Consider the following 15,863-nt stretch of genomic DNA (forward strand, 5'->3'; position numbering starts at 1 on the left):
TTTCCATGGCGGGCAGATTGTAGATACAACAGATTTTCTGTTGCCCATTGTTGTGCATTGTGGGAACATGTGCAGAGGAGTTGCTACAACTGTGTACAGTTGGATAGCTATGGGTTTAATCAGTGATATGGAACAGGAATAGCCATTAGTTGTGATTGAGGCAGTTTTTCTGCAGTGAACTTCTGCAGAGTCTTATCACTGCCTACTGATTGACATTAGGAGCAAGTATGTGTCGATGTCATCAGTGTGAACAAATGTATTTTACTAATTTTCTCGAGCTAAAAGAATTTTAAATAGTTTGTGACATTCATAACATAGTTTAATAAATTCAGCTACAACTTACATTTATATATCAGCTTTTGTAGCAAACAATTCTAAGATGCTTAGGAGGTCTAATTAGGCAAAAATGTACCTTAAATTCATCAAATACAAGTGTTCAGACCGGTCTTGAAAATGCATCTGGGAACCACCTATAATTCACTTTAAAATTTGTTGATGTGTAAAAATAAATATTCTGCACGAAATTAAAGATATTGAAACTGCGTGGGCTTTGGGACACTGAGGTCAAAACTAAATAGAGCTCATAAGCTTTCACTGGCTTAGTACCCAAAGAGAATCTTGCTAGAGGTAGCCTCCTAATTGGCCACCTCTGCACTCGTACTACTACCAAGGACAGTAGTGGGCTCCTGATGCCAAAGGCCCAGTCAGAGGATCGGCAACTCTGTAGCCTCGGCAGTCCCATTGGGAGAAATGAATGTCACTGAGACAGGTTGAGGACTATGAGGGTGTCTCAGCAAAGAGATGCCTTTGGAGACATGTGTTTAAAGTTAAAATAATTAAGGGCAAAGCCGCTAGGCCCCTTGGATGGATCATATGTGTGACAGGTGTGGCCTTTCCTGCTGCAGGCCCCACTTTGGGTATGGAACCTCCAGCTCCGATGGCACTCCTGGCCTGTCACAAGGAAGCTGCCACCATTAAGCTAGCAATCTCCAGATAGAGGGGGACTGCTCTGCAGGATCCAACATGATTGATTGTCTTAAGTGGCTGCCAATCTCTGTACTTCAGGCAGCCAATCCAGGACGATGCACCCCTGCCCCCCTCCTCCCCGATACTTCCCCATAGGCAGAAATGCATCAGGGAGCCATTCCAACATGGCTGCCCCCTTTTAGCCCAGTCTCCTCGTCTCCCAGTCCACAATCCCTGGGCTGGGAAAATTCAGCCCATTCGCTGTATCTGTAATGCGTAGTGACTCAGGGAGCCTGACTGGAAAGGAATATAGTTTATTGCAGGAAGCAAAGTAAAACCACGACCGTGGTGTACACACATTCATCCCTGCCTGGAACTACAATTCAGCAGGCCCAGTCCTAGGCCTGCCTTATAAAATGCTCAGGTAATGAGTTCCAACTGGGCAGGCCACTGCCTATTACCAGGGGAACTCGTACTCAATGAACCTCACGGAGATTAATCAGTGATTTCCCATGGACTTCATAGGGGTTATCACACATAGAAATACGTAAAAATTACTATGAAAACAGGCTATTTGGCCCAGAAGGTTGGTGTTGTCATTTAGCTTCCATGTGAATCTCTTAATATTACCCACCCTGTTCTTGTATCCCTTAATTGCCTTTTCTTTCATCCAATTAATAAATGTTGTCAGCAGTTTCAACCGCTAACATTGGAAATGAATTCAACTTCCTGAGAACTGGATGTAAACAGGTTTACCTTGTTCTCTGTTCTAAATATGACATTTAATTATTCTCATTTTGGATCCCTGAATTTCTGAAAACAGTCTGCTTTTATATACATAGAATCATAGAAACCCTACAGTGCAGAAAGAGGCAATTCGGCCCATCGAGTCTGCACCAACCACAATCCCACCCAGGCCCTACTCCCATATCCCTACATATTTTACCCGCTAATCCCTCTAACCTACGCATCTCAGGACACCAAGGGGCAATTTTAGCCTGGCCAATCAACCTAACCCGCACATCTTTGGACTGTGGGAGGAAACCGGAGCACCCGGAGGAAACCCACGCAGACACGAGGAGAATGTGCAAACTCCACACAGACAGTGACCTGAGCTGGGAATCGAACCCAGGTCCCTGGAGCTGTGAAGCAGCAGTGCTAACCACTGTGCTACCGTGCCACTACTTGTCCTACCCATTCATAATTTAAAAGTTCCTAAAGTATTGCCCCCAAATCTGGGCTTTTCTAATATTTCAAGGATTCATATTTGTATTTTGTCATCTTAGTGAATCTGCGTTGTCCTCTATCAAATTTCAAGCCTAATCTTGCCCACAATATTCTTAACGGGTATTGTTAAGATTTTATATGGGTTCATCATTAAATTTTGGCATCTATGTCCTGTATGTCTTTGTGACAAAACGTTAAATTCCATTAGTGTTTTTTAAAGTGATATTATCAATCTGAGTTGAGGTCTTTTAATAGAAATCCAAAATATTGCAATGCTGCAAATCTGAAATAAAAACGGAAAGTGCTAGAAATATTCAATGGGACAGGTTGCATCTATGACGTGAGAATCAGATTTAACTTTTCAGATTGATCTTTTAGAATAGAATAGAAACCCTACAGTACAGAAAGAGGCCATTCGGCCCATCGAGTCTGCACCGACCACAATCCCACCCAGATATCTCTACATATTTTTAACCGCTAATCCCTCTAATCTACGCATCCCAGGACTCTAAGGGGCAATTTTTAGCATGGCCAATTAACCTAACCCGCACATCTTTGGACTGTGGGAGGAAACCGGAGCACCCGGAGGAAACCCACGCAGACACGAGGAGAATGTGCAAACTCCACACAGACAGTGACCCGAGCCGGGAATCGAACCCAGGACCCTGGAGCTGTGAAGCAGCAGTGCTAACCACTGTGCTACCGTGCCGGGTTAAAAGTCTATAAGGTTTTAAGCAAGTACAGAGGATGAGGGGGGGTGGGGGCGGAGGTAGAATAAAGGGCAGGTCTGTGATGGGGTGAAAGCAGGCTACATTAAATGTCAAAAGGGATGATGGTGCAAGGCAAAAAGGAATGGGACAGATAAACAAGTAAAGAAACTAAAGGTGGGTCTAGAGGATCAGCGTAATCATTATCAAGAGCAGTCGGCTGAAAAGAATGTGGCAATGATCTGAATTTGTTGAAATCGATGTTGATTACAGGCAGAGGGGTTGAAGTGGAATGACAATTCTGAAGGCAGTCCCCCTGTGTTGGGGAGGACTCCTGGCCCAAGAAGTAGGCGCAAAGGCAACCCCAGAACATCTCCGTGTTGTGCCAGGCTTGAAATTTATTGAGATATGTTTGTGAATCTGCACCCCCACAAACTCCTTTGGCATTGGAGGCAGGCCAGAGAAGGTTCACTAGGTTGACCTAGGGATTTTCTTTTGAGGAGCAGTTGAGTAGGTTGAGCCTATACTCATTGGAGTTTAGAAGAATGAGAGGTGACCTTATTCAGACAAATAGGATTCTCAGGGGCCTTGACAGGGTAAATGTTGAGTGGATGTTTCACCTTGTGGGAGAGTCTAGGACCGGAGGGCATAATCTCAGAATAAGGGGTTGCCCATTTAAGACAGAGATGAGGAGGAATTTCTTCTCTCAGATGGTAGTGAATCTGTGGATTTTTTTTTTACCTCAGAGGGATGTGTAGAGGCCGAGTTGTTAAGTATGTTCAAGGCTGAGATAGACCGTTTTTAATCAGTAGCGGAATCAAGGGTTGTGGGGATAAGACGGGAAAGTGGAATTGAGGATTATCATTTCAGATCAGTCGTGATCTCATTGAATGGTCTACTGCTCCTACATCCTATGGTCACTCTCCTGTGCTTAGTACTTAATATTTAAACCATTCTTATGGTCTCTGCTTATCACAGCAATGGAGTCTACTGCCATTTAGAACGTAGTCATTTTTTTTACCAAAGTGTATAGTTTCGCACTTTAAATGATCTTCCATCTTGTTACTTCCCCTGTGCAGCTTCCTTTATTCTTATAACAAATTAACCACATTTCCTGTTTTGGTATCATCTAAAATTGTTGGCACCAGTTCCTCCAAATCACTGATTAAAAAATCTGAAGGGAAATAGTACCTGCAGGTCACTTCCACCAACTCTGGAAAAACTGCGTATAACTCCTACTCTATATTTTTCCCTTCTAACCAAATTTTAACCCAATTTGTTATTCTTACCCTAATTCCATACCTCTTAACTTTCTCTAGTAATTACCCATGTGTGGTATCTTATTAAAGACTTTTGCAAGCCCCATGTACTGTATCCCCCCACATCCATCTACCATGTCTCTCAAATAATTCTATGAAGTATGTCCAGCATGATGGACCCTTTTCAACTTGATGATGGCTATTTTTTTCTTAAACTAGACATGTAATAATGTCATCATTAACTAAAGACTAAAGCTTTCCCTACATTAGATGGTAAGATAATTGGCCTGTAATTACCAAAATTATCTCTGTCTCGATTTTTAAAAATTGGGACTACATTGGTACGCTCCAGACCTGACGTGGAGATGCCGGTGGATAACCTCACGATGCTCCACTTCTCCAGCTTCCACCCTAAACACGTTAAAGAAGCCATCCCCTATGGACAAGCCATCCATATACACAGCATCTGCTCAGATGAGGAGGATCGCAACAGACACCTCCAGATGCTGAAATTTGCCCTCGTAAGAACAGGATATGGCGCTCGACTCATCGATCGACAGTTCCGACGCGCCACAGCGAAAAACTGCACCGACCTCCTCAGAAGACAAACATGGGACACGGCGGACAGAGTACCCTTCGGCGTCCAGTACTTCCCCGGAGCGGAGAAGCTACGGCATCTTCTCTGGAGCCTTCAACATGTCATTGATGAAGGCAAGCATCTCGCCAAAGCCATCCCCACACCCCCACTTCGTGCCTTCAAACAACTGCACAACCTCAAACAGACCATTGTCTGCAGCAAACTAGCCAGCCTTCAGGAGAACAGTAACCACGGCACCACACAACCCTGCCACAGCAACCTCTGCAAGACGTGCCAGATCATCGACACAGATGCCATCATCTCACATGAGTACACTATCCACCAGGTACACGGTACATACTCTTGCAACTCAGCCAACGTTGTCTACCTGATACGCTGCAGGAAAGGATGTCCCGAGGCATGGTACATTGGGGAGACCATGCAGACGCTACGACAATGGATGAATGAACACCACTCGCCAATCACCAGGCAAGAGTGCTCTCTTCCTGTTGGGGAACACTTCAGCGGTCATGGGCATTCGGCCTTTGATCTTCGGGTAAGCATTCTCCAAGGCGGCCTTTACGACACACGACAACGCAGAGTCGCTGAGCTGAGCAGGGACTGATAGCCAAGTTCCGTACACATGAGGACGGCCTCAACCGGGATCTTGGGTTCATGTCACACTATCTATAACCCCCATGACTTGCCTGGGCTTACAAAATCTCACTGACTGTCCTGGCTGGAGACAATAACATCTCTTTAACCAGTGCTTAACCCTCTCTCCACTCACATTGTCTGAACCTTTAAGACTTGATTACCTGTACAGACTCGCATTCCAAACATTATTTTGTAAATTGAGTTTGTGTCTTTATATGCCCTGTTTGCGAACAGAACTCCCACTTACCTGACGAAGGAGCAGCGCTCTGAAAGCTAGTGGCTTTTGCTACCAAATAAACCTGTTGGACTTTAACCTGGTGTTGTGAGATTTCTTACTGTGTACACTCCAGACCTCCAGCATATTCGTTGAGGTCCCGACGTAATTTCCAAAGCACTGCAATTTCCTCCCTGGAGTGTATCCTGTTGAGCCTTCCCTTCCCTTAGCCTAACTAACCTAAAACTTTACTTTTATACCCTATAATATTGATCACCTTACTCAACCTTTCATGATTCACCTTCTCTTTGATCTCTTTTAGTGCATGTTGGACTATGTTGTAATCCTCCCAAGGTCCAAGGGTACAAGGCGAAAGAATCATGTATGGTTATTCACTGAAGCTCGTGAATTAAGTGAAAGAGCATTCATGAAAAAACAATAGGTACCAGGTCTTGTGCCAGTAAAGACATTAACCATCATCATTTCTGCAGTTATCCTTTGCTATTCTCCACTTCAATAGCAGTCCATGCATTGTATAAAATGTTTGCACTTGATTGCTGACCATGTATCTACTTGTAGGATTTTGTTGATGCTCCGTTGAATATCCCGCCTTCTCTGACTGAGAATCTGAACATTGACTGGAAGGATTATCAGGTGAGTCTGTGCTCCAGCAATACTTTTTAAAGTTAAAGTTTATTTATTAGTCACAAGCAGGCATGCATTAACAATGCAATGAAGTTACTGTGAAAATCCCCTAGTCGCCACACTCTGGTGCCTGTTCGGGGACACTGAGGGACAATTTAGCATGGCCAATGCACCGAACCGGCACGTTTTTCAGACTGTGGGAGGAAACCGGAGCACCCGGAGGAAACCCACACAGACATTGGGGAGAAGTGCAGACTACACACAGTGACCAAAGCGGGAATGGAATCTGGGTCCCTGGCGCTGAGAGGCAGTAGTGTTCGCCACTGCGCTGCCCTACTGGATTCTATATTTAGAATAAACATTGATGTTATTCAGACCTTTCCCCTCCTTTTTAATGGTTGGCGTTGATAACATAGATCCAAGAACATGCTAGGGTATTCTGAGCAAGGGAAATGCCTATGTGCTGGACAGAGTATGGGGTCGACTTATGGTCACTTAGACACAAAGAGCTACTCTGCTCTAGTTAAATAAACTTTAACTTCTCAACCACCTAACTTGCAACCACTCATCCCTGGTAATGTCCTAGTGAACCTACAGCTTCCATTGCTTTTAGTTCCGCCTTATGATGGCGTGCCCAAACTGTACACCATACTCCAACTGCCATCTGTCATGTTACATTTCCATTCCACCCTAGAGCCTATTCATTAAGAGGCTCCATACCGTCCATTTAAATTGGAGGTTTAGAGTGATTTTGGGTTAGAATATTGGCACCAACTTCAAAGGTACCATTCTGTTGTTGTTTGCTACACCCCTAAATTTAAACATGCATTAGAAAAATGTGGGACTACAAATCTCTCCTCAAATTATAGCATCTAGTTCGAGTAAACTTAGTTCAGGGAGTCGGTCTGGCATATTTGCACTGTCTATAACAATCTGATTCGGCATACATCAGTGAGAGTACATAGTCGAGAACCTGACAATGAAGCTAAAAAAGGGATAGGAGCATATGAAGGGTCTTCTCTCAAAATGGAGACAAGTTTTTAACATAATGGCTTTCATATTGCCAGTTAATTATTTTCTGACATGGTAAAATGACCTCTGTGTATGATCCTCCCTTGATGATTTGAGGTATAGTGCCAGTTATACTGGGTTTTACTGCACAATTTGTGGACGCAGTTGCTCTATGGAAATAAGAGGCCTGGTTCCATGAGTTTAATTTCTTGAATCTGGCTAACTTGCTAAGATCACACACAGATGTACAGCAGGAGTAGACTTTACAGCCTGTTGAGCCTGCTCCGCCATTCACCGCAATCGTGGTACAGGTGAAGGAAGGGGCAAGGGGAGGCAGTGGTTTAGTGGTATTGTCACTGGACTAGTAATCCAAAAACCCAGGGTCATGCTCTGGGGATCCGGTTCAAATCTCAGCACAGCAAATGATGAAATATAAATTCAATACAAATCTGGAATTAAAGTTGAATGATGACCATGAAACCATTGTCGATTGTCATAAAAACCTATCTGGTTTACTAATGTCCTTTAGGGAAGGAAATTTGCCACCTGTACCTGGTTTGGCCTACATGTAACTCCAGACCCCATAGCAATGGCCTAGCATGTCGCTCAATTCAAGGGCAATTGGGGATGTACAATGAAATCTGACCCAGCCAGCGACATCCACATCCCATGAATTAATAGGAAAAAAAGGATTTTTGGTTTCAATTCCATCCGCCCCCCTTGATTCCCTGAGACATCAAAACTTGTCAGTCTCAGCCTTTATTATATTCAGCAGAAACCTCAATCCTCTCAGGTAGAGAATTCTAAAAATTTGCTACCCTTTGAGTGAAGTAATTCATTCTCATCTCAGTCTTAAATGAACAGCCCCTTATCCTTGGACTGTGACCCTGTGTTCCAGATTGCCCAACCAAAGAAACAGCTTCCGTGTCTGCCTTGTCAAGCCCCTTCAGAACCTTATATTTTTCAATGTGATAACCTTTCATTCTTCTAACCTCCAGAGAATATAGACCCGATTCCTCTCATTAATATAAGGTCACCAAATAACAGATACCAAGTGGGTAATTAATAGTTACTGGATAATTTAGATTGATTGATTTATCAGGAGCCAGAGGTTTACACACATCCATTGTGATATGAAACTGCAGCAGTAGGAGTAAAGACCATATCCATATTCACTTGTCAAGTTTAGAGATAACCCAGTGCTTTAAATCCAGATCATCAGTGTGCCAGGAAAATTGGGTGTGCAGGTCCATAAAATAAATTCTTCTTTGGTGTTTTAAAGCATTTATGGTTTAAATGTTGTAATACCAGATTCTCATCACTGGAGGGCATCTGCTGGGTTGAAGCTTCCTCTAGTGGCTGCGGACAGGCACTGCAGCATTTTTGTTACTTTGTGGGGCAAAAGATGATTGTGTTTTCCATTCTTAAGGAGTACATTCCTGCAACTTGTATTTATGAAATACCAGTAACGAAGATAGCCGTTTAAGCACTGCATTATCAGTCGATATCCACCCTCCCAAGCCGATACTGCACATGGAAGTTTTTTTTAAATTCGCTCAGGGAATGTCACGTCATTGGCTGGGCCAGCATTTATTCCCCATCCCTAATTGCCCTTGAACTGAGTGGTTTGCGAGGCTATTTCAGAGGGAATTTAAGAGGCAATCACATTGCTGTGGGTCTGGAGTCACGTGTCAGCCAGGCCAGGTAAGGGTGACAGAAATATAGTTTATTCACACATTGAAACCTGGGGAATGGTCACAACTTCATACACACATGCAAGCGTACAATAAGAAGAGTCTTAGAGCTATGAATAACTTAAAAGATAAAACATAAAGATAATAGTTCACGTGAAATAAACTATATTTCCTTCCCTTAAGGACATTATTGAACCACATGGGTTTTTACGACAATCGACAATGGTTTCTTGGTCATCATTTGACCTTTGATTCCAGGTTTTATTGAATTCAAATTTCATCATCTGCCATGTTGGGAGTTTTGAACCCAGATGCCCAGAGGATTACTCTCTACAATTCTCCCTTTTTAGTCTCCGTTATCATACTCAGAAAGCCATTCAAGGCAATTATCATTCTTTGTGTTGTCATACTCCTAAGACGTGAAAAGGATGATAAACTGTTTAAGTCAAACCTTTCTGTTTTTCTTTTTTAAAAAGTGGACTTTGCTGAACCAAAAGATGGTTGCTACAGGTGACATGATTCGCAAGGTGGCTGCAGTTCCTCTGTGAGGGAACCCCCACTGGCCTCTGACTTTCTGTACCCCGGCAATCACGTGAACTATTATCCATATCAATGGTGCTTTATCTTTTAAGTTATTCATAGCTGGAAGACTCTTCTTTCCTATCTTCTTATTGTACGCTTGCATGTGTGTATGAAGTTGTGACCATGCCCCAGGTTTCAATGTGTGAATAAACTATATTCCTGATTTAACCCAGAAATCCATTAGCCTATTGAAACATAAGAGCCTCAGGGAAAGCATTGGTGGATTGAGAACTCTTGGCTCTCTGATCTATCCTGTCACCACTACAACACCCCTAGGTCCAAAGCTTATTCCTCTGTTGTCCCGGTCATGTCAGGATAACATTATTTCTTGTTATCTCTTTGTATAGTCCTGGGACCTTGTTCAGCAGACACAGAACTACCTGAAGCTGCTTATTCATACAATAAATCGTGATGGTAAGTCTAAGTTTTGATTGACAGTCAGCAAGTGATGTGATATAATCTAGGATAGCAACCTCCTGTCCTGAAGGAGTGAGATGTACTGCATTACAACATTGTCCTTTAACTTTTACACAGAGGATGGCCCTTTAAGTTTGATTTATAACTTTCTTACCTAAATTTTATCCTTGATGTTGATGCACTATTCTAATCTTTGTTCTTTTCTTCTGCTGACAGAAGACAGTGGTTTGTTGGTACACTGTATTTCTGGCTGGGATCGAACTCCGCTCTTTATCTCCCTTCTTCGTCTGTCACTGTGGGCTGTAAGTATACATACTCAATTTTTACTCAGCAGGATGTGTTGCCACATCAGAAAAGGTCAAAGTCACATGTTTACATTAAACTTTGTTTAAGGATTCCTTAAAATATTTAAATATTCTTTAAATATCTTACAAATCACTTAAATATATATTAAAATATATATGATTTAAATTTTCCTTAAAACTCTAATGTTCAGTTTCTTCTAAACATAATTCTGGTGATAAGTATGTTCTGCCAGTTCCTGGGTTTTCAGCTTTTTTTCTGCCAAGCACTGGGTAGAACGTTTTATTTAATTAACTACTGGTTTGGTATTAATCAGCTGTGTTAAAAGTTTTAGTGGTCACTTTGTTGGAAGGATACAGTGCTCTGTTTTACATCCAGCCTGTTTGTCCTTTGAACAAACTTCATGAACTTCAGTTCTTTAAAATTTCAGGTTTATTTATTAGTGTCACAAGTAGGTTTACATTAACACTGCAATGAAGTTACTGTGAAAATCCCCTAGTCGCCATACTCCGGCGCCTGTTTGGGTACACTGAGGGAGAATTTAGCATGACCAATGCACCTAACCAGCACGTCTTACGGACTGTTGGAGGAAACGGGAGCAACCGGAGGAAACCCACGCAGACACAGGAAATGTGCAGACTCCGCACAGACGGTGACCCAAGCTGGAAATCGAGCCCAGGTCCCTGACGCTGTGAAGCAGCAGTTCTGAGGGGCCGCACTGGAGGTCACATTGCTTTTCAAATCATGGAAATGGAAATTCTTTCCTAAAAGATAAGAGGGTAAAATAGTGGTCATAGAATCTGCTGTCAAATCTTGCTGTGATTGTTATCGCAGGACAGTCATTCAAAATGCGGGGCACAGACTCTGCTGAAACAAAATCAGATTCACGGACCCAACGCTGGGAGAAATGCGCGCCTACAGTCAGCTGAACTCCTGTCATGAAATGGGATGTAGAAATTATCCAGGTCACTTGAGTTAGGCTGCTAAAGACACTCACGTTCTCTGGTTATGCTGAATGAGATTGAAAATTGTTCATTGGGCCGCATTGTTTCACCTTTTAATTTGTTTTGCTCTTGAACTTTCTCACTCTTGTCTTTTCTTACAAATAGGCAGAAGTCACGTGGCTCAGTGAAACAGTCCCTCTTTGATTAATCAAGTCTGCTTTATCCATTGTCTCATTATATCCATCAATTTCTTCTCCAGAATTGTACCTGTGTTAAACCCCATTACACTGCCTACTTGAGCTGTTTGTCTGGCAACTTATTCCATTAAACCATTGTGTGGAAAAGTCCTGCTGGACTTCCCTTCTGGGCATGTCATTTTCTAGTTTTATATTCACGGTATTTAAATCCTCCACCATTGTGATTCATTTTATATGGTTCAGCTTTGTCGATTTCAATTGCAGAGTCTTCAAACATTCCGTGATCAGGTTACCTGAAGATTTCTTTCCCAAAGGAAGAAAGTGAAATGCTTTAACTTTTTCTCCTCACTCCCACCTTGCCATCTGGAATCAACTTCATTGCTTGTCTGTTCATTCCCGAGGGCAATGAGTAATCCGTCACCGTCTATCCTCAATTATAACACAGCCCTTGGGATTGAAGATTCTTACGTTTTCTATTATAATGAGGCATGTGCTCTGTAGCACAGAATAAAATTAAGTTATGGATCGTATAGCAGAAATCTTCACGGGGGAAGGGTAATGTAGAAATCACAAGCTAGCTTTGCCTTTGTAAAGTTAAAATTTCTGTGAAAAGAACCATTTGTTTTTTCTCCCCCATTGTTCTTGCTGCCTCAGTGTTCTCCTGCAGGCAGGAAAAGACCACTTTTCAGATCTCCACCGGTGCCACTCTGAATCCAGATGCCCAGATCTTAATAAAAGTAATCAATCAATCTATTGAAAACTGCAGCCCCAAAGATCATTAGACACTGGTGCACAAAAAAATACGCTGCACAGCAGGAAAAAAATGCAAACTGGCTTCTTTTTCTGAATCTGCTGTACCGCAATAACACAAGACTGTGTGTTGGAAAGCTCGGAAGGAATTAAGCTTCAGTCACACAGAGTGGGAATAACCCTGGAACTGTGATGATTATTCTAAAAGCTCCCGTAGGAAAGGTTTCATGTCTGTGTTTATCCATACTGTCACTTGAATGCTTTGTAAGTACTTTGTAAGAACATTTTTTACAAAGGGCTCTAGTTTAGAGGCAGTAATAAAATTAAACTGGGAATCTTCACCAAATCACTCTGCAAATGAGCCATAAATAACTGATATCTGTCAAGTCAAATCCCTGGTGTCAGGTTTAAGTTATAGGGAAAGCCTTTGAAGGAGATGATTAAAAATTGTCACAGATGGGCGTGAGGTAATAAATATTGGGACTGTAGGATAGATTCAAACTGATGAAAGATAAATTTATGGCTGATGTCAACAGGTTTTTCTTCACTGACAGAGGTGGCCAACACATGAATTGGACTTCCAAGTGGGGGAGGGAAGGCAAACCCTGTGGAGTTATTTAAGAAACAACTGGGTACAATGATCATTGGAAGGAAGGTTACTATAGATGAATTCAGATGGGATGAACAGCTTTTCTTACCCGATCTATCTACTGTTATAAACAGCAGCAAAGTACTGAAAGTGTATAATTTCTCTCGCATTTAAATATGTTATGGACAGGACATGTGGCTATAAACACTGGAGATTCCTCTATAAATCCTTACAAAGCTTACATTTAACATTCAGCAGCTCTGGTAGCACCTGTGGATTTTTTTAAAAAGTTGACGTTTTGAGTCCGTATGACTCCTTTGATTTTTGATTTATTATTGTCACATGGCGGGCTCGGGGGACCGGATGGCCTGCTCCCGCTCCTAGTTCTTATGTTCTTATAGTCAATATCTTTTCCCAAAGGTAGGGGAGTCTAAAACTAGAGGGCATAGGTTTAAGGTGAGAGGGGAGAGATACAAAAGTGTCCAGAGGGGCAATTTTTTTACACAGAGGGTGGTGAGTGTCTGGAACAAGCTGCCAGAGGTAGTAGTAGAGGTGGGTACAATTTAGTACCCACCTCTACTACAGTGGTTAGCACTGCTGCTTCACAGCTCCAGGGTCCCGGGTTCGATTCCCGGCTCGGGTCACTGTCTGTGTGGAGTTTGCACATTCTCCTCGTGTCTGCGTGGGTTTCCTCCGGGTGCTCCGGTTTCCTCCCACAGTCCAAAGATGTGCGGGTTAGGTTGATTGGCCAGGTTAAAATTGCCCCTTAGAGTCCTGGGATGTGTAGGTTAGAGGGATTAGTGGGTAAATATGTGAGGGTAGGGCCTGGGTGGGATTGTGGTCGGTGCAGACTCGATGGGCCGAATGGCCTCCTTCTGCACTGTAGGGTTTCTATGATTTCTATGATTAAAAAGCATTTAGATAGTTATATGGGTACGATGGGTATAGAGGGATATGGGCCAAATGTGGGCAATTGGGATTAGCTTAGGGCTTTTTTTAAAAAAAGGGCGGCATGGACAAGTTGGGCCGAAGGGCCTGTTTCCATGCTGTAAACCTCTATGACTATGTATTAGTATATAGTGAAAAGTCTTGTTTCTTGTGCGCTATGCAGCCTTCTTCAGAACTGAAGAGGACTTCTGTATCCACAGATACTACCAGACCTGCTAAGGCTTCCCTGCATTTTCTGTTTTTATTTCAGATTTCCAGCACAGCAGTGTGTTGCTTTTATTACTTTTAACATTGCTCATTTAGTTGATTTGAAAGTTTCTGTCGAAGACTTGTTGGAGCCACGTCTGTTGGTTAAGAATTTGCCACAACTTGCATTTTACAGGATGGACTTGTTCACACTTGTCTGGAGCCTGTGGAAATCCTTTATCTAACCATCGCTTACGATTGGTTCCTTTTTGGGTGAGTTTGTTTTGTATTTCATAACTATAGGGTTAGCATGGTGATTAGGTGACAATCTCACTGATTTTCTTTTTGGAAAAGCAAGCATCTGTCACAGTCTGGCCGGGTTTTGTGAAATTCTGTGATCTTTATATTTTGAATGTGTTTTGGAGCTGTCAAATTTCATGTAGAGTCATAGAAAGGTACAGCATTGAAGGGAAGCCTTAAGCTCATGTCTGTGCAAGCCCATTAATAGAGCTATCCAATGAGTCCCAATCTCCTCTTTCTTATTAATCATCATAACTTGTGCTTAAAAGAAGTTTAAAAAGAAGCTTAAAAAGAAGTTTCTTCATGTCACCTCTAGTTCTTTTGCAAATCACTATAAATCTGTGTCCGCTGGTTGCTGATCCTTCTGTCACTGCAAATGGTTTCTCCTTATTTACTCGAACAAAAACCATTCATGAGTTGGAACACCTCCATCAAATCTCCCCCTAACCTTCTCTGCCCTGAGGAGAATAATTCCAACTTCTTCAGTCCCTTCACGTAACTGAAGTCCCTCCCCCATGGTACCACTCCAGTAAGTCACTTCTGTATCTTCTCTAAGGTTTTGACATCCTTCCCAAAGTATATGTCCAAAACAAGGGACACTATTCAAGCTGAGGCCTAACCAGTGTTTTATTAAAGTTCAGCATAGCTTTCTTCCTTTCGTACACTATTCCTTTGTTAATGAAGCCAAGGATCCTATGTGCCTTTATAAACAGCCTTTCAAAGATACACCCCCAGGCCTCTCTGTTCCTGCATCCCTTTTAAAACAGTACCATCTCGTTCATAATGCCTCTCCTCATTCTTCCTACTAAAATGTGTCACTTCACATTTCTCTGCATTGAAGTTTATCTGCCATATGTCTGCCCCCTTTTCATTGTTTGTTGTGTTCCCTATTTTTGTATCATTTGCAAACTTTAAAATTATACCCTTCATATCCAAGTCCAAATCATTAACATATACAAAAAAGTCCTAATATCCGTCCCTGGGACAAACCACTGTGCACTTTCCTCCAGTCTGAGAAATAACAGTTCAATACCGCCCTCTGCTCCCTATCCCTTAGCAAGTTTATGTCTATGCTACCACTGCCACTCTAATTCCAAGGGCATTAATATTGCTGACCAGATCTGCGATACCTGTCAAACTCATTTGAAAGACCATGGTCGGAATTCTCCGACCTCGCCCGCAGCTGGGATTCTCCGGTCTCGCTGCAGTAAATGACGTTTTGGCTGAGCACCAAATTCTCTGTACTCGCTGGCGGCGGTGGCAAGAACAGCGATCGATCAGAGGTAGAAGATCGCAGAATCCTGGCCCATATTCGCATCACACTACCCTCATCAACCTATCTAATACTTTTAACAAAGAACTCAAGTCAGTCAGAGATGATTTGTCTTTCACAGATTCATGCTGGACTTTTGTTCTGAGCCCATAGTTTGCTAAATGGCAATTAATTTTTCCCCTGGACACAATTAAAGCCCTACCCGAGGTTAGTTTGGGAAGGTGTAGAATGGGGACCCTGCTGCTTTCCTAACTCCACAGATCAGGTCAGGCAGGAAGGATAGCCTGGAGGCCATTTGAAGCTCTTTGGCAACCATAATAAGGTTTCATCCCATCGCCACTGGTATGGGCGGGATTTCGCAAGACTGCCCAGCAAGCTCTATGGATTTTACCAGCAGCCTACCAGGAGGGCTCCATC

At 42.6% G+C, this 15,863-nt stretch overlaps 1 protein-coding gene across 4 annotated transcripts in view; it reads left to right on the forward strand.

Annotated features, from left to right (window-relative positions):
- mtmr14 (myotubularin related protein 14) overlaps positions 1-15,863 on the forward strand; it is an 88,771-nt gene that overhangs the window by 39,541 nt on the left and 33,367 nt on the right. For all 4 annotated transcript variants that reach the window (XM_078209848.1, XM_078209850.1, XM_078209849.1 and 1 more), the window contains 4 exons: positions 6,187-6,261; positions 9,887-9,953; positions 10,173-10,258; positions 14,070-14,146. In XM_078209848.1, the coding sequence (XP_078065974.1) occupies positions 6,187-6,261; positions 9,887-9,953; positions 10,173-10,258; positions 14,070-14,146 (305 nt within the window). The remainder of the gene's footprint in view (positions 1-6,186; positions 6,262-9,886; positions 9,954-10,172; positions 10,259-14,069; positions 14,147-15,863) is intronic.

The sequence above is a fragment of the Mustelus asterias genome, chromosome 3, assembly GCF_964213995.1.
Source record: "Mustelus asterias chromosome 3, sMusAst1.hap1.1, whole genome shotgun sequence".
Taxonomy (NCBI): domain Eukaryota; kingdom Metazoa; phylum Chordata; class Chondrichthyes; order Carcharhiniformes; family Triakidae; genus Mustelus; species Mustelus asterias.